This window comes from Bos grunniens, chromosome 3 (genome assembly GCF_055505025.1).
Source record: "Bos grunniens cultivar Pamir isolate PY7600 chromosome 3, Bosgru_T2T1.0, whole genome shotgun sequence".
Taxonomy (NCBI): Eukaryota; Metazoa; Chordata; class Mammalia; order Artiodactyla; family Bovidae; genus Bos; species Bos grunniens.
The window spans coordinates 114,227,721-114,246,717 of NC_141167.1; the positions used below are offsets into that span (position 1 = coordinate 114,227,721).

The 18,997-nt window shown below is 37.1% G+C and overlaps 1 protein-coding gene across 2 annotated transcripts in view; it reads left to right on the forward strand.

Moving 5' to 3' along the window:
- ATF6 (activating transcription factor 6) overlaps positions 1–18,997 on the forward strand; it is a 234,229-nt gene that overhangs the window by 16,409 nt on the left and 198,823 nt on the right. For both annotated transcript variants that reach the window (XM_086393780.1, XM_086393781.1), the window contains exons 3-7: positions 12–99; positions 2,118–2,218; positions 9,277–9,406; positions 10,009–10,212; positions 16,915–17,135. In XM_086393780.1, the coding sequence (XP_086249906.1) occupies positions 12–99; positions 2,118–2,218; positions 9,277–9,406; positions 10,009–10,212; positions 16,915–17,135 (744 nt within the window). The remainder of the gene's footprint in view (positions 1–11; positions 100–2,117; positions 2,219–9,276; positions 9,407–10,008; positions 10,213–16,914; positions 17,136–18,997) is intronic.

Genomic DNA, 18,997 nt, shown 5'->3' on the forward strand with positions numbered 1-18,997 from the left:
GAAATCTACAGGAAAGTAATTTTGATAATCTTGATTTTGACTTGGATTTGATGCCTTGGGAGACAGGCATTTGGGACGTCAACAACCAATTCTGTACAGGTAATGATGTATTTCATTGATAAAAACTTTAAATGGATCCGTATTATTTTATGGTTTGGTAATAGTCAAAATTAGGTGGGGTTATTGGTCTACTTTTATTTGTTAAAAAATTCCAGGGACTACATTCTACTTCTGGTATGGCCAGGCATACATAAATTTCTTGCCAAAATAGATATAAAGAATTTCAGAGTTATGGCAGAGTCACATAATGCATGAAAATTTTATAATTCAGAAATATCGATTTTGAATTATATGTAATACTCTAAGAGATTATATGTAATACTGTAATATTTAATATTTGAATTAAATGTAATACTGTAAGAGATTAACCTATCTGAGAATTAAACAGGATTTAGCGAATCAAAGGGAAGAGACTTGGATTATCAGAACCTAGGGCCTTAGTGTAGCTGTCTCATGTAGACCCTTCTGAGGAGGAGCCACTACCTGGACGATGCCAATATCTGTAAGGGGCCACTGAACTGAGTTTTGGGTGTGCTGAAAAAAACTAGAACCTAAAGCAAACTGTCCCTTCTGGGATAAAGCTGATGGAAGGATGAAAAAAAAATCCCTTCTCCCCCATTCTACCGTAAGAAACATCCTTCTAGAATCCCCTATTGACAGGACCTAAAAGGAAGCCAGCTGGGACTTGTATTAATTTTCATCACAGACTATAGGAGGTGAACATGGAGCTGAGTAACAGTGGGTAATTAACCAGCACATTTCCCCATCTAAGTTACAGCCCTCCCCCTCTGTTGTAATTCCTATTCCCCTTCCTTTTATATATTAGTATATCTCGCTCAATTCCTTTCTTTCCTCATAGAATATGGACTACACAGGGTCAGTGTTCTCATTACTATTATGTAACAAACTTCTCTAAAACGTAGTGGCTTAGAACAACAACCATTTTATTAGGCTCCCAGAATCTATGGGTTAGGAATTTGGACATGATACATCAGGAATTTCTTGTCTCTGCTGGTGTCCAGACATCATCTGGGAAGATTTGGAGGTTAGGGTAGCCTGACATCTGGGGGCTCGGACTACCTTAAGGCTTCTTCCCTCACATGTCTGATGCCTGATCTGAAATGATGTGAAGATTTGAACTGCCAGTGTGAGAGCTGACCATCATCTTTCTAAATGTCCTGGCTTCCTCAAAACCTGGCAGTCTCGTGGTAATCAGGATTCAAGGGCTCAAATGTGAGTCTTTCAGCTACCTAATGTAACCCAGACTTGGGATTCACATATCGTTACTCCCATACTCTGTTGATTTAGGAAGTCATAGGCTCACCTAGATTCAAATAGAAGAGAATATAATCACTACTTCTTGATGGAGAAGTGGCAGGATCACAGTACAGATCATGAGACACGGTAGGTATTTTGCTCCTAACTTTGGAGAACACAGTCTGGCACAGATTCTTCTCTCCTTCCTTCCTACCCTGTTAGAAATTTGGCACTGAGGAACACTGCTGGGCTGAAGTTGATCAACACATTTAAAAAAATAGTTCAAAAGATAGGAACATTTTTGTATTGTAATTTTATTGTCAAAAATGCTTTCCACAAAAATTCTTCCCTGTTTCTTATGTTTTAAAATTATTTTGGGGGAAAATCTATAATTTTTTGCATATGGCATAATATTCAAAAGATACGAAAAGTCTATAGAGTAGAAAAATGTCTCCTTTGGCTTTTGTCCCTCAGCCAGCAAGTTCTGCTTCCTAGAGACAAGCACTGTGAGCAATGTCTTAAGTTTATCTTTTAAGAGAATTAGTGCAGATGTTAGTAATAGTATGTGCATATGTATTTATGTGTATATATACACATATAAACATACATATAATTATTACACAGATGGAAGCGTATTGGATATACTATTTTCTGCGTCTTGAATTTTCACTTGATGATATATTTTGGTGACCTTAGCTTCTATATCTGAATTTTGAGAGTAGATTTAACCTTTTTTCTTATTTATTCTGAGTTTATATTGTCCAGTGGGAAAATTTTTGCTTCTCCTTTTCCAATTAAAGATATTAAGACAGAACCTCAGCCACTTTCGCCAGCCTCCTCAAGTTGTTCAATCTCATCTCCTCAATCAGTGGACTCTTACTCATCAACTCAGCATGTTCCTGTAAGTAACTAGTCTTTTACAATGATTTTGGTTATAGTGGTATCTGGGAAATATGTATATGGGGAAGGAAGTTAACTTTTATTAAGTGCTAATATAAATCTTACCTCTTTTAATCCTGAGGAAGGACCTTGAGGGAGTTAGAAAGTTATTAGTCTCTTTGATTTTGCCACCCTTCCCTTATGATCTTGTTTTTATAATTTCGTTGCTTCATTTGTTTCATTGTACTTTACCAGTATCCAGTATTTTTTTGTTTATCAAGCTTACTCTGTCTTTATCAAGTCTTTTCTCTGTGCTACACTCTTTCCTCCCTGTTAGGATATATGTTCTTTGAGGACATGGTCTGTTTGTGTGACTCCTTAGCCATAAAACCTAGAATGGTCTCCTTAGTTCAGGAATGCCTAGCACTATCTTTTGAATGAGTTAGTAAGGTTTTTTACAAAACCTTAAACATGCTTTTGCTCTTCATCTAGGAAAAAAATTCTTGAGGGCAGGAAAAGAAAATACCAAAAGACTTAGGCATTTTTTGGAAAGGAAAAAGGAAAAAAATATAAGAAGAAAATTTAAATTAATGTTTCAATATATTATATCTGATGTAAATTGAGGTATTTCATTCTGGTGTGGTTTACATGTAGCAGTTACTAAATCCTGATGATTTTATCTGCTTAGTATCTCTAGGATTCATCTTCTCCACCCTGCCAGACTGTCATCACCTCTTCTGGATTAAGGCAATAGAATTTTGACTGGTCTCTCTGCCTCCTAATTCCCCAGACCTTTCTTAGCAGAGGAATCTTCAAAGAGAAATCTTTAAAAATCACAGGTTTGATTGTGTCAGTTTTTTGCTTAAAACCTTCCCAACCATTACAAGGACAAAATCCAAACTGCTAGTGTATCAGGCCCTCCATGACCCGGCCCCTGCTTACCTTCCAGTCTTCTTTCTCACTGTCCTTCCTACCCCTGCCTTCTCACTGCTCTTGGCTTTACCTCCGAGAGCTCCTGTGTGCTCCAGTCTGTGAACAACTGCCCCAGGAGCTGTGTGAGACACCACCAGTGAACACGGGCAGTGAGACCTCTGCTTCTACTATTTTAGATTTTTGGACATGCTCTTCCTTCTAGCTGAAATAGCCTTTTTTTCCCTTCCCTTGGAAGAAGGTAGCATGTTACATCCCTGTTCTTCACTTTGTTTATTTAACTTAGTGGTATATATCCTGGAGGTAATTACAGTTTCAGGTTATAGATTCTTTCTCATTCCTTTTTATGGCTTTACAGTGTTCTGGTGTGTGGTTATATCATACTTTATTCAATGATTTCTGTATTGATGGACATATGTGTTGTTTTCAGTCTTTTCTGAACTCAAACACTGTTGTAATAAATAACTATATACATAAGACACTTCATATTTTTGCCAGGATATCTTGGGGATATACTCCTAAAGAGAGACTGCTGAGATCAAGGTGATTTTTAATGTTACTGTTTATTGCCGAATTTCCCTCCAAAGGGTTGTACAGTTGTGTATTCTGACCAGGCAGTATGTAAGAGAGCCAGTTTTCCCTTTATTGCTACATAGTGTTAACTTGTTTTATTTTCTGTTCTTTTATTATAAGTATGGTTGGACATCTTTTGGTATATTTCATATGTATAATGCCTATTTGCATTTCTTTTTATGAACTGTCAAATTTTTGTCCATTTTTCTATTGGATTGTATTGGTCTTTTTCCCTTCAATTTTTAAAGTGTTTTATAACATATTAGAATTATTAGTGCTTCAGTTCAGTTCAGTTCAGTCGCTCAGTCGTGTCCGACTCTTTGCAACCCCATGAATCGCAGCACACCAGGCCTCCCTGTCCATCACCAACTCCCGGAGTTCACTCAGACTCACGTCCATCGAGTCGGTGATGCCATCCAGCCATCTCATCCTCTGCCGTCCCCTTCTCCTCCTGCCCCCAATCCCTCCCAGCATCAGTCTTTTCCAATGAGTCAACTCTTCGCATGAGGTGGCCAAAGTACTGGAGTTTCAGCTTTAGCATCATTCCTTCCAAAGAAATCCCAGGGCTGATCTCCTTCAGAATGGACTGGTTGGATCTCCTTGCAGTCCAAGGGACTCTCAAGAGTCTTCTCCAACACCACCCTTCAAAAGTATCAATTCTTTGGCGCTCAGCCTTCTTCACAGTCCAAGTCTCACATCCGTACATAACCACTGGAAAAACCATAGCCTTAACTAGACAGACCTTTGTTGGCAAAGTAATGTCTCTGCTTTTGAATATGCTATCTAGGTTGGTCATAACTTTCCTTCCAAGGAGTAAGCGTCTTTTAATTTCATGGCTGCAGTCACCATCTGCAGTGATTTTGGAGCCCAAAAAAATAAAGATTAGTGCTTAGGTTGTGAAATAAGTTACAAGTGTTTTCTTCTCTAATTTGTCACTTTCTATAAGCTTTATTTCTGGTGTTTACTTTCTCTAGGGATACTTTTCTCCATAGCTGAATGACCAATCTTCTATTGCTTTTGTTGTTGTTGTTACTCAAAGGAGGGTTTTAACTGCTCAGAAGTTATAATATTTATATTCTTGTCTTCTTGGATGTGTGTATATATAGATAGATAGATGTGTGTGTGTGTATATACACACATATAGATAGATATATAGCTATGTAGATAGATAGACAGATGAGAGAGAGAGAGTTTGGAAAAACCTCAAACTTACAGAAATGTTATGAGTACATTACAAAGAACTTTTTCACCCTGAATCATTTGAGAGTAAATTGCCAACCTGATGCCTTGTCACCCCCAGATACTCCAATGTCTACTTCCTACAAGTAAGGATATGTCTTTTAGTCATAATACAGCTTAAAATCAAGAAATAAATGTTTATACCTTATGGTCATCTGATCCTCAGCTCTCATTTAGATTGTACCAGTTGTTCTAGAGGTATCCTGTAGAGAGCAAAAGGAGCTAGTTTGGAATCATACATTGCATTTGGTTGTCCTGTCTCTTTAATCTCCTTCAGTTGAAATAGTTCATTCTTCCTTGACTTTCATGACTTGTCACTTTTGGAGATTAAAGACTAGTTATTTTATAGAATGTCTTCTGGTTGGGTTTGCCTGGTGTTTCCTTAGGGTGAGATTCAGTTTTGTGGCAGGAATATCACAGAAGTGATGCTGTGTCTGTCTCATTTACTTTGGATGCTATTGCATGCTGTTTTCATTTGTCCTGTTACTGATGAGGTTTACTTTGTTCATTTGATTAAGGTGGTATCTTCCAGGCTATTCTACTGTGAAGTTGCCCATCTCCCTTTGCCATAAATGGGTATTTTATGAGAAGGTACTTTAAAACTATGTAAAAATATCCTGTTTCTCATCAGACTTTAAATTCATTCATTTCTTTGTTTATATCAGTATGGACTCATGGTTTCCTAGTTTATTCAACAGATTTAGTTCAGTTCAGTTGCTCAGTTGTGTCCCACTCTTTGCGATTCCGTGAACCGCAGCACGCCAGGCCTTCCTGTCCATCACCAACTCCCAGAGTTCACCCAAACCCATGTCCATTGAGTTGGTGATGCCATCCAGCCATCTCATCCTCTGTCATCCCCTTCTCCTCCTGCCCTCAATCTTTCCCAGCATCAGGGTCTTTTCCAGTGAGTCAGCTCTTCATATCAGGTGGCCAAAGTATTGGAGTTTTAGCTTCAGCATCAGTCCTTCCAAAGGACACCCAGGACTGATTTCCTTTAGGATGGACTGGTTGGATCTCCTTGCAGTCCAAGGGACTCTCAAGAGTCTTCTCCAACACCACAGTTCAAAGGCATCAATTTTTCTGTGCTCAGCCTTCCTTATAGTCCAACTCTCACATCCATACGTGACCACTGGAAAAACATCGCCTTGACTAGATGGACCTTTGTTGGCAAACTAATGTCTCTGCTTTTTAATATGCTGTATAGGTTGGTCAAAACTTTCCTTCCAAGGAGTAAGCGTCTTTTAATTTCGTGGCTCCAATCACCATCTGCAGTGATTTTGGACCCCAGAAAAATAAAGTCAGCCACTGTTTCCACTGTTTCCCCATCTATTTGCCATGAAGTGATGGGACTGGATGCCATGACGTTAGTTTTCTGAATATTGAACTTTAAGCCAACTTTTTCACTCTCTTCTTTCACTTTCATCAAGAGACTCTTTAGTTCTTCTTCGCTTTCTGCCATAAGGGTGGTGTCATCTGCCTGTCTGAGGTTATTGATATTTCTCCCGGCAATCTTGATTCCAGCTTGTGCTTCTTCCAGCCCAGCGTTTCTCATGATGTACTCTGCATATAAGTTAAATAAGCAGGGTGACAATATACAGCCTTGATGTACTCCTTTTCCTTATTTGGAACCAGTATGTTGTTCCATGTCCAGTTCTAACTCTTGCTTCCTGACCTGCATACAGATTTCTCAAGAGGCAGGTCAGGTAGTTTGGTAATCCCATCTCTCTAAGAATTTTCTACAGTTTATTGTGATCCACACAGTCAAAGGCTTTGGCGTAGTCAATAGATTATAGCTCATTATTTTATTTATTCTGATTCTTATGTTGTCCTGGATTTTGCCAGTGCTGGTCCCTTCACACTGACTCCTGTGTTCTGGGCTTTGACACCCTACCTCAGGCTGATGCAATATGGATACAATCATTACCTTACTCTGACTCCCTGGGCTTGGCTGCCTGCCCTTACTTGCTTCGCTTGGACTCTGACACTCCCGCAGGCTGCCTCTCTGCGTCCGTGCTTGTCTTGCACTGTGCCCCATCTAGTGGCTTTAGGATCAAATTATTCAGGAAGTAATAGTTTCTAAGTGACTTGTTAATATATATATTTCCTAAGGTTTTAGTTTTAATTTTCAAATCTGATCCATTTGGAGTAATCCTGGTTTATGATGTAAGATACAAATCCAAGTTTTTTTGTTTTCCTCAATGACTATCAGAAGGACTATTCCAGTACCATTTATTAAAGTTCCTTTTTTTTTCTCACTGATTTCAGTTTTGTGTATGTGTTTTAAACTTACGTAAATGGTATTATATTAGATCTCTTTATTTCTTACTGTAAAAAATTAGCACAGTGTTTTTAAGACCCGTTCATATTGCTCTGTCTGCATAAGTTTGTTGAATGTAACTGCCTAACCCTTCACCTGCATCACAGTGAACATTGTCAAAGATGTCGCCTAGTAGGCCTAAGAGCTGACCTTCATATGAAGTGTTAAGGACAAATCTAGTTTTAATTTTCACTGTATAAATGAACTCGTTTTCCCAGTTGTATTGCCTTTGTAATCATCTTGTTAAAGAATATTATATGTTTCTCTGTTACTAAGGGTTTCTTTTTTGTCTCTCAGTTAAGCTTTATCATTTTCTTCATATAGATCTTATACATTCTTTAAAAATTAATTCCTAGGTATATCATAATTGCTATTACTATTATGAATGAACTATTTTTATTATATTGTCTAAGTGATTATTAGTACATTTTTATAGTGAACATTTTTTTGTTGGTTCTTAAATGTGTTCTAAGTAGATAGCACATCATCTTGCAAAACAAAGGCACTTCTGTCTCTATTTTAATATTTGTTCCTTTTATTTTAGTTTCTGCTATAATTATGTTTTGTAGAATTACAGAAAAAGCAATTATTTCTTTCTTGTCCCAACTTTAATGGCAAAGTATTAGTATTTTACCATTAAGTATGACTTCGGCTATCCAATGATGCCTAGCTTTTTTTTTTAAGTGTTAAATCATCCTTCCAGTTCTTATTTTCTAGGACTTTTATGAAGAATCTTTGCAGAGTTTTATTAAATGCCTTTTAAGCATCTAAGGCCATAAAGATAATCATTTCCTCCTATATTATCTCTTACTGTTCCCCCCCCCCCCCCGCCCCCACACACAAATGTATTATTATTCAATACACTATAAGGTTCATGCAGTCCTGGGTTTTGGCTACATGGTGATAGGTGTTAGGGATGGATGAATGAAGCAGTTCTCGTCCTCACCAGCATGACTGAGAGTGACCATTTCTGCCACATGCTCTTTCAGGTTATTTTAACTTTTCGTATCTGATGATTAAAAAGAAAGATTTTCTTTTAAATTTGCCTTTGGCTACCATTTGCATTTCCTTTTCAGTGAAATGATGACTCCTGTCCTTTGTTCATTTTAGGCAAATATTTTCTCTTAATATATATCTTTTAACTTTGTTTATGGCCTGTTTTTTATTATAAAATAATTATTATTCAAATCTGTTTTTTCTTCCTCTATGGCTTCTGGATTTTTGACTTAAGGGGGCCTACGTTATGCTAAGAGCAAACAAGTATTCTTTTAACTCTTCTTTCAGTGATCTTGTAGATTCTTTTGAAGATGATATGATGTATGTATGTAAATGTATATGCCTATTTATTTATTATACATAACATCTTTCTTTCTTGGAATTGAAATGCTACTTTATCCTATGTTAAGTTTCTTTATTTTAGCAAAATGAGACAGATCCACTGAATATTGAATTTTGGAAAGTATTAATATTTGTATATCTCTGCATTATTAATTTACCCATTAAATAAAATAGCCCTGCTCCTTTCAGGATTTTTCTTTCAAACATTAGGGACAAAGGTAGTTTTAATAAATAGAAAAGGATGAAAATAGTAAGAATTATTTGTTTTTGAAATTCCTGTAAGTCTGAATAAGAGATGGTAGGGAAAAGATATTAGCATTTTAACTGTAAATCTATAATGATACTAAATGTTTGTATGGCTAGGAATCAAGTAAAATATAAAGTTTGTGGGAGAAAATGTAGAAGCAGATCGAATCAGTGATCGTATCTTTAATATAAGAGGGTTAAATAGACATACTTCGCTTTTAGTTATTTTTACTTTTGTATTGATGGATAATGTTGATTTATCCATCATCTCTTAGTGCTTACTGTGTAGATATAGTTGTAATATATCACACCTTTGACTTGAAATTATCTTGAAGTGTTTCTGTTTATGCATGGATCTTGCCTCTCTTTCTAAGCCATTTTCTGCTCAAGGATACTGTTCTTCTGCATGAATTTATTTGTGTTGTATTTTACTGCAGGAGGAGTTGGATTTGTCTTCTACTTCTCAGATGTCTCCTCTTTCCTTATATGGTGAAAGCTCCAACAACCCCTCCTCAGCAGAGCCACTGAAGGAAGACAAGCCCATCATTGGTCCTAAGAGCAAAACTGGTATTACTCCATCTGCTAGCTTCTGTTATTTCTATTGTAGACTGAGAGTAAGCGCCATATCTTAAAGGAAAGTGTTGGATTAAGTGTATGTTTATTAAGCTAGCTTGCTGTTTTTAAACTAGTGGACCTCTATCCTTTGTTGTGAACGTTAATGTGAAGAGGAAAGGGAAAAAATGATCTTCTTTGGTTGTCTCTGTCTTTATAGGTGAATGATGCTCTGAAATAGATTTAGGGCCCCATCTTCAGGAGAAATTTCCAAGTTTCACCTAAAGAAGTTGAATGTGAGGCCCATTTGCCTGTGGCATTTATTAACCTCATTCACCTCAATGCTTTATTCAGTGATTTTAGCTGTTTTTCTTTACTGGTTCCTGTGTCCCCTTTGCAAAGCTGTAGCTTGGTCAGAAGGGAAGACCTCAGATTGAGGACTCTTCTTCAGTCCACTAAGATAAAATTCTGTTTTTCAGTACATTAAACTATGCTTAAACTTCAGTTAAGGGTAGTCAGAGGTTAAGATAATGTGTAGAGAAAGGTGTATAATAGAATCTGCTTTCTAGGATTTGCTTAATTGCACTTAAATAATTTGTGGTTTGGTTTTTCTCCAGAAAATGGACTGACTCCAAAGAAAAAAATTCAAATAAATTCGAAACCTTCAATTCAGCCCAAGCCTTTATTACTTCCAGCAGCACCCAAGACTCAAACAAACCCCAGCGTTCCAGCAAAAACAATCATTATTCAGACACTACCAACACTTATGCCATTGGCAAAGCAGCAGCCAATTATCAGTATACATCCTGCACCTACTAAAGGTACCTGAATGGAATCTGTTGTTCTGTATGTTTAATTGGAGGACTCTGAGGCATGGGTCATATGACTTGTTTTAATTCAGGGTATAATTTCTGAGCACATGTTGGGTGTGTGTGTCAAGAATGTCCTTGGCTCTGAGGAGGTTATAGAGAGATGGTTAATAGGTGGTTCCTGTCCTAACAAGGGAGGTAGCTATCCAGATCAATTATATCTAATACTTCTTTTTTCTCACAGTTTTAGTGAAAACAGCCTCTAAGGCTTGTAATTTTGTAGCGAAGAAGAAAATCTGGGAAACTTTCTTGATGCTATTGTATTCTGAGATTTTTGTATTTATGAATTTTTTTTGTTTTTAGGGAGAGGTTAGTATTTAAAATACAGTGGTCCATTTCAGGTCTAATAGGTGTGGTTTGACAATAGAATCAGACTCTTAAATCTCCGAGTAGTAGGAAGCATTGTTTAATAAACATGAGCTTATACAGGGCATTAAATACCTGAACCTCTGACTTCAAGCCATTAAGAATGTGTGTTTCTATATTTCATCCACTAGATGGCCTCGTATAGTTGATTCTATAAGAAGTTGAGGTCTATATTAAAAGAAGTTCAAGTCTGAGGATTTGGTACTGTTCACATATAGGAATATGTATATAGTTGTCACATATATGACCAACCTAGACAGCATATTAAAAACAGAGACATTACTTTGCCAAAAAGGTCTATCTAGTCAAAGCTGTGGTTTTTCCAGTAGTCATGTATGGATGTGAGAGTTGTACCATAAAGAAAGCTGAGCACCAAAGAATTAATGCTTTTGAACTGTGGGGTTGGAGAAGATTCTTGAGAGTCCCTTCCCTTGGACTGCAAGGAGATCCAACCAGTCCATCCTAAAGGAAATCAGTCCTGAATATTCATTGGAATATTCATTGGAAAGACTCATGCTGAAGCTGAAGTTCCAATACTTTGGCCACCTGATAAGAAGAACTGACTCTTTGGAAAAGACCCTGACGCTGGGAAAGATTGAGGGCAGGAGGAGAAGGGGATGACAGAGGATGAGATGGTTGGATGGCATCACTGACTCGATGCACATGAGTTTGAGTAAGCTCTGGGAGTTGGTGATGGACAGGGAGGCCTGGCCTGCTATAGTCCATGGGGTTGTAAAGAGTCAGACAAATGACTGAGTGCTGAACTGACTGAACATACAGGGCTCATTTGCACACAGAGCTCTCTTGGGAAGAGTATTCATCATCCTGCCTATACTGATGTGTGTACACATGGCTAAAGCGAAACTTGTGCAGCATTGTTTCCGTGGATTTATCTTATTGGCACCAAGTAAGACTAGGTATCAATGGGATATGGGTTATAAATAAATACCAGTGTTATGTTTATAACTATTTTCAGTTATAGATTTTTAGCTCATTTCTTTGAAGCATGGTTTTAGTGAGGGCAAGGTCATAAATTTGATTTCCAGGTACTCTATTAACTTTGCTCTATTCCATGGTCATAGACAGTATGGCATTGATAAAAAGAACTAGGTGAAAGACTGGATGGATCCGTGAAAATTCATCAATCCCTTCCAGAAAACCCCAACCAAACAAATCTGAAATACCTGCCCTCTGAAGACAGGGTCAAAATACGGTCTTTTTCATAGGAAAAATAGCAGTCCTGTCTAATGGGTATTCTTGGGACCTGTGAATGGATATCATGAACTACTTGAAATAAAATGCAAGATTTAGTGTATATTATTTGTGAATTTTTCTAGGGATAGTCTCCAAAACTTTCATCAGGATCTCAAAAGTGTACATCATCCCAAAGGCTAAGAATTTAAATGTGTGAAGAACTTTATTATAGCTTCCATAAGCTATTAAAACACATACATAAAAGGTAAAAGTTTGACATTAATATGATCAGTATGTAAAGCAAGAGGTGTTCCTAAGAATTTGCTCTTAGTAGACCATTGGCTTCTTGCCTGGAGAATCCCAGGGACGGGGAAGCCTGGTGGGCTGCCATCTCTGGGGTCGCACAGAGTCGGACACGACTGTAGCGACTTGGCAACAGTAGCAGCAGACCATTGGCTATGTTTGAATGATAGAAAATCTTACCTATAGCGAGAAGAGAAAACTTCTCTGAGCAGTTTATCAGTTTCAGAGGCCTGAATCATACACTATTCAGAACTTCAGTGCTTTCCCATTATCTGAAAACAGTTTATTTTGGGGGGAGCATATGCTAATACAGGCCTCGTTACTATTTTTATAGTGTAATCTGGAGAGGTAATTTTGTAATAACATAACAGATTTAAATGTATAACTTCCAGTCTTACATTTATTTGATAATGGGGAGGGAAGAAGAGAAATAGGAAAGGCATTTTACAGTTAATCGATATAAGTATCAGAAGTAAATATTTGTTATTAAAAAAGAAGTAATTTCTTTTTTTGGCTACACTGTGCGGCATGCGAGATTTTTGCTCCCACTCAGGGATCAAACCCTTGCCCCCTGCATTGGAAGTGCAGAGTCTTAACCACTGGACTACCAGGCAAGTCCTGCAAAAAAGAAGTAATTCTTACAGGATTAAGTTCAAATTGTCTGGCTTGGAATGTGAAACTCATCATGGTTTGTCTCCAGTTTAGTTTTCTAACTTTACCTTATAATAATAACTCTCCTTTCTATAAATCTTTGGTTCAACTAATTTGGCTATTGTCCGTTACATTTTCTTGTTTTTTCTAGTTTCTTGACATGCTGTTCAGTCTGCCGTAAATAACTGCTGCTTACTTCTACATCTGTGTCCTATACATTCATTAAGATTCTTATGGTAGTGCAGGTGAGAGGTGTTGAAACTTAGACTATCAGTGAAGATCCAGGATAGACAGTGGAGATGTTAGAAAGTGTAGAATCACAGAGGTTGGCAGTTAGGTGATGGGAATGGAGGATGGAAAAAGGGCAAGTATCCTCTCTTGGACTTTTTGGGTAGATAGTGGTTCAAATCATTGAAATGGAGGATAAAGGTAAAATAACTTGCTCCAAGTCGTCCTATTAATAGAGGCACAGTCAGAACTTGAGCCCAGATGGTCTGGCCCAGAGTCTGTGTAATTAATTACTATGCTCTATTGCCTCTAAAAGAATGCAGACAAGTGGTCCTTTATCTCACGAATTGACTATCTAATTGGAAAATTATATCAATAGTTAAATAACAGTAACTATGAAAACTAATGAATTAATTATACATGAAATACCCTTACGAAAGTTATTATACATAAAAGATCAAGTGCCAGATACCATTCTAAGTGCTTAACTGTGTCATCTTATTTAATCCTTACATCAACTCTGTGAGGATAGGTGCTTTATTATCATCTTCATTTTATAGATGAGAAAATTAATACACAGAGAAATTATTTACTCAGTCACACAGCCATACTCTTTCAAACAAAGAAGACATTCAATAAATGTTTGATACAAAGTTTGAAATCTTTGAAGATAATTGAAAACGAAGACACTGACTATCACAATCAGTGAGTCATCCATAGTCAAGTATTCAGCATTGAAACCAGCCATGGTCCATGAAGGGGGATTTGTGTGTAATGCCAAAGAGGATTTTAAGCATGCTGAAATGGATAAACAGTGTTTTGGTATGCCCTTTTTAACTGTTTGCACATGAGGAACAGTAGTAACTTATGTTCAGCTGCTAACTATTTAAGCCCTGAAACAGTTCTTTGCCTTGCGTTTTGTGATCTGGTGAGCATCTAGCACGTCAGATTTAGCAAGCCACCGTGAACACACTGTAATAGAAATGTAGTTGCTTCTCCCCATTTTGTCTTGAACCCAAACATGCCAAGACTATGTAGAGGATCTTTGATTTAGATATTAAATAATTTGAGGTTAGTTGGGCACTCTGGGATGAAAGGGCTTGATGAGCATTTTTGAAAAAAAAGAGGCATCAATGGCCTGGAAGGACTTGGAGCCACATTTGGTATGCAGACCTTGCCTTGATATTGCTTCATCTCCCTTGCTCCATGCTACAGTTCTCTTAGCAAGGAGATGGTGATAACCAGACATGAACACTACAGACTTGGATTATTTTTTGAATCAATTTTAAGAAAATTGATTAAGAAAAGCCATCTGCATGTGTTGTCTGCCAATGCTTTAAATCTGTAATTGGAGCTAAAAGTAGGATTGTTTCCTTGAAATGATTTCACTCTTTACATTTACCACCTTCTCTGACCTTTGGAGTAATCCCCTAAATTCACTGAACATTTTAGTTTTGAGGGGTGGCTCAGAGGGTAAAGCAATGCAGAAGACCTGGGTTCGGTCCCTGGGTCAGGAAGATCCCCTGGAGAAGGAAATGGCAACCCCCTCCAGTACTCTTGCCTGGAAAATCCCATGGACAGAGAAGCCGGGTAGACTACAGTCCATGGGATCACAAAGAGTCGGACACGACTGAGCGACTTCACTTTCACTTTATCATAATTTTTAAACTCAGGAGATGTGGAACACTGCCCCTGATAATGCTCTTTTCAAAGTATTGCTTTAAATCAGTGGTTCTCAACCTATAGACTGTGGATCCTGGGATATGGATGGTTGAAGTGGCAGTAGCTTTTGGCTTTTTTGTAGGGTATCTGCACATCCATATTTTCTGTTGACTGGATACATAATTTGTTTCATATATCTTTGCACTGATTTTTAAAAATTTTGTGGTTATACTTAGGATAATAAATTCCAGATTCATTTCAAATCACTACTAAATTCTTACTAAACTTTTCTCATCACATATTTTCTCCATCTACAGAAACTGAAAGGACTGCTGTGATAGTCTTGGGTGACATGATGTTTTTGATATTAAAGAAGGGTCCTTAAATTCGGGGTGGGAACCTTTGGTCTGAGTTTTACATTCTTGACATACATGAGTATGTCTTTCACAGTACCAGATTAACTGTAATAGATCAGTAAGTGTTATTTAAAAAACATTTGGTGATATGCTATTTATTATTATTACTTTTGGTTTTGCAACGTTGCTTGCAGGATCTTAGTTCTCTGACCAGGGACTGAACCTATGTCCTTGGAAGTGAAAGTGCAGAGTCCTAACCACTGAACCACCAGGGAATTCTCTATTTTTATTTGAATATTTGGCTAGAGCAAGTTTATATCTGCTTATGAGTTATTACCATATTTTATATGTTTTTATTTCATAAAGTAAATTATTCCAAGGGAAAATTAGAAGATAAGAATACTTGCTGCTACTGCTACTAAGTCACTTCAGTCGTGTCCGACTCTGTGTGACCCCATAGACGTCAGCCCACCAGGCTCTCCCGCCCCTGGGATTCTCCAGGCAAGAACACCGGAGTGGGTTGCCATTTCCTTCTCCAATGCATGAAAGTGAAAAGTGAAAGTGAAGTTGCTCGGTCGTGTCCAACTCTTAGCGACCCCATGGACTGCAGCCTACCAGGCTCCTCCGTCCATGGGATTTTCCAGGCAAGAGTACTGGAGTGGGGTGTCATTGCCTTCTCTGTAAGAATACTTAGGGATCACTTATACTAAATTGTGTATATGATAAATCTGTGAAATTACTTTTAGGTCTTTCTTACTAATTTATTTACTTTTAGGGATAAAATACTATTAATTCTAGTATAAGTATGCTTTCAAGGCCTTTTGAGACAGAAAGACTGATTTTATAGAAGTGATTTTTTTTCAAGCTAAGACATGTTCATAACAAACAGGTGTTTGAAGCATTATTTTGATTTTTAGTTTTCTTTGATCCTTTGAAATACTGAGCTGAATTTTACATGGGTCATGCATATTACACTGTCTGAAAGCATAGTATTTTTTTTCCTTCAAGAAGAGTATAAATATACAATGGGAAATTTTAGTTGCCAGTTACTTTAATACCTTTATTTTGCTGGATAGGCTCAGGCAGCTGTGGATGTTAGGTGAGGCTTTCAACGCCTTATAAAATTGGCCAGATCTGAAAGCAAACACTCAGCAGACAAATCAAAGTTTTACTAGATCAGTATTTGACTAGATCAGTATTGGGAGTTGTATGAGCCTTCTTTAGGTTATGATATTAATTTTCAGAATAGCATAATTTTAAAATAAGGTTAAATGTGAAGATTAAGAAAAGACTTGTAGACTATTTTGGTGGGTAGGGGAGTCAACATTATTTGGTTGTGTTAAATTACAGATCTCTGTTTCCCGTGTTAGCTAAGAATTTATCTCAAGTGGTTTTAACATTTTTGATATTTGTAGACTCAGATTCTTCCGAGTATTGACTTCCTGAATCTCTGTCATATATTTTTGGTGTTGTATGTATTTCTAAATCCCATTAACTTAAAATATATGATTCCGTGCTCAGTATACAAGGTTTGTTCTTTGTAATATGATAAATACTTCTAGCATGCAAAAGTTTCAGAGGTTAATACTTAGGGAAATCTATGTATAACTTAACAGATTTAGTATTTGTTAGTTGAAAAAAAGTGTGGAAATACATTGTTAATCATAACTTCAAAGAGAATGAATTTAAAACATATTTTAAATTCATTAAAAACACAGCAGTGAAAGTCAGCAAGAATGTGTGCTGCTCTTGATTGTGGTTTAATTGGTGGTTTCAAATCGTTTCATGTGGTTTTACCTATTGTATCTGCAGAAGAGACCTAAGTGCTCAACAGCTTGCCTGTGCTGCAGCAGTTACGCACCCTCTGATTCCTTTTCTTTTTTCTCTACTGCAGGTCAGACCGTGGTGCTCTCCCAGCCTACCGTGGTTCAGCTCCAGGCCCCTGGAGTTCTGCCCTCTCCTCAACCAGTCCTTGCTGTTGCTGGGGCAACCACGCAGCTACCTAATCATGTGGTGAATGTGGTACCAGCCCCTGTGGCAAACAGCCCAGCAAATGGGAAACTTTCTGTGACCAAACCTGTCCTACAAAGTACGATGAAAAATGTGGGTTCCGATGTAAGTTTTGAAGTTGAATGCTTTTTTTAAATGCCTGATTTTAAAAATGAGAACAAAAAAAGGACACTATTTTTGTTTTTTAAAGTTTGTTATATTGTGTCAAATGTGCTGAAATTGCACATCCAGTGGAAAATTAAGGTAAGGCTTATTTTGTTAGAATCTAAGTGAAAAGGTTTTAAAAAGTCCAAAGTGGTTTGACTAAGAGAGGTATGCATACCTTCCTCTTCTTTAATTCCTTCTTTTGAACCTTTTCATCGCAATACTTCAGACTGTCACCCCCAACTCAATCATAAAATACTAGTATTTTACAGGATTCTTTCATGTTTCCTGATTGAAATGTTTTTGGCAACGCCCCAGATAAGTCTGTAGACTTCTTTTTGGTCAGAGTTTATATTTAGCTTCTCTCTTAACTTACTGTAGAGTTTTCACCACTGCATAATGATGACTTGCTACTCTTAGGAATTCTGTTTCTTAATGATTATTTAGTTTTTTCCCATCTTTGCAAACCTTCAGAGTTTCTGTTATAGGGACTTTCTGTAATTTATAAATCACAGAAAGTTTCCCAAGATCTGTCACAGCCTAAAACCAGTTACAGTATTTGCCAGCTAACTCTTGCTTTCTTTAAAAGTGATACAAAATACCTTATGTTGTGTGTTAAACAGTAATTGAACATCACGGGCCTGAAGTTCAATGAAAGTTAAAATCAAGTAATTAGTCTGAAAGTGGATTCTCTAAAATCATGACTGGGAAAGCAAAACAAACCCTGTATCTTTTTTTAAAATAAAAGTGGATATTACCTTTTCTTTAGGTATTGCAAAGTATTTTTAAAATCCTGTGAGTTATGTAACATTGTATATCATACTATTGACAGATCTGTCTGCTAGAATTTATTAACTAGCATTTCAGTAGCCATTTCATTGTAGAATTGCTCTACTGTTGCATAAACACAGCCAAGTAATCTCCATCAGCAATATTGTAAAGACCCATAACAAAAGAATATTATCTACTGGAGTAGAACACCGAAATTCTACAGCAATTCCCACAGTTTATATAGGAATTGTGAACAGTGTGTGCCAAGACATGAAGGAGGAACAGTAGTGTTACATGAGAATAGACACATGGTACAGGATTGAGCTCGACTGTTACGTTAGTCTGAGTACTGAAAAAGGTAAGCACACAGTGCTGTAGCTTAAGACACTAATGCATAGAATGTGTTTCGGTTGAAGATGAAACGATGTGAAGCTGAGACTTGTTTTAAGATACTCTATGTGGAGGTGATGAGCACAGAACAGAGGAAACGTGATTAGCAAAAAAATGTTGGTACTCATTGAGGGTGGGTGTGTAGTCTTTCTTTCCTTTCTGTGTTTGAGACGTTTTCTACAATAAGTAAATGAACAATGATACCAAAAATCTAAAAAATATTTCATGATATTTTCAACTAAAAATCATACATCTAACTTTTCAATTAAAAAGTTTTTCACAGGAGAATGAAGTTCACAGGGAAATTCTATTTCATTTCTGGTGATTTGTCTGTCCAAATTATGTTTCTTCTTGACTAAGTTTTGGCAGGCCGTATGTTTCTAGAAACTTGTGTGGTTCTAGGTGGTCCAGTTTGTTGGCATATAACTCTTCGTAGTATCCTCTTATGATTTTTTGTGTTTCTGTGGTTCCCACTTGTTATTTCTCCTCTTTCATTTCTTACTTTGTCTATCTGAGTTCTCTTTGTTTTCCTCTAGGTGGGTGTGGTCAGAGGCTTGTTGGTTTATCTTTTCAGAAGACCAGCTCTTGTTTTATTGATCTTTTCTGTTGTTTTTGGATCTTTATTTTATATATTTCCTCTCTGATTTTATTATCTCCTTCGT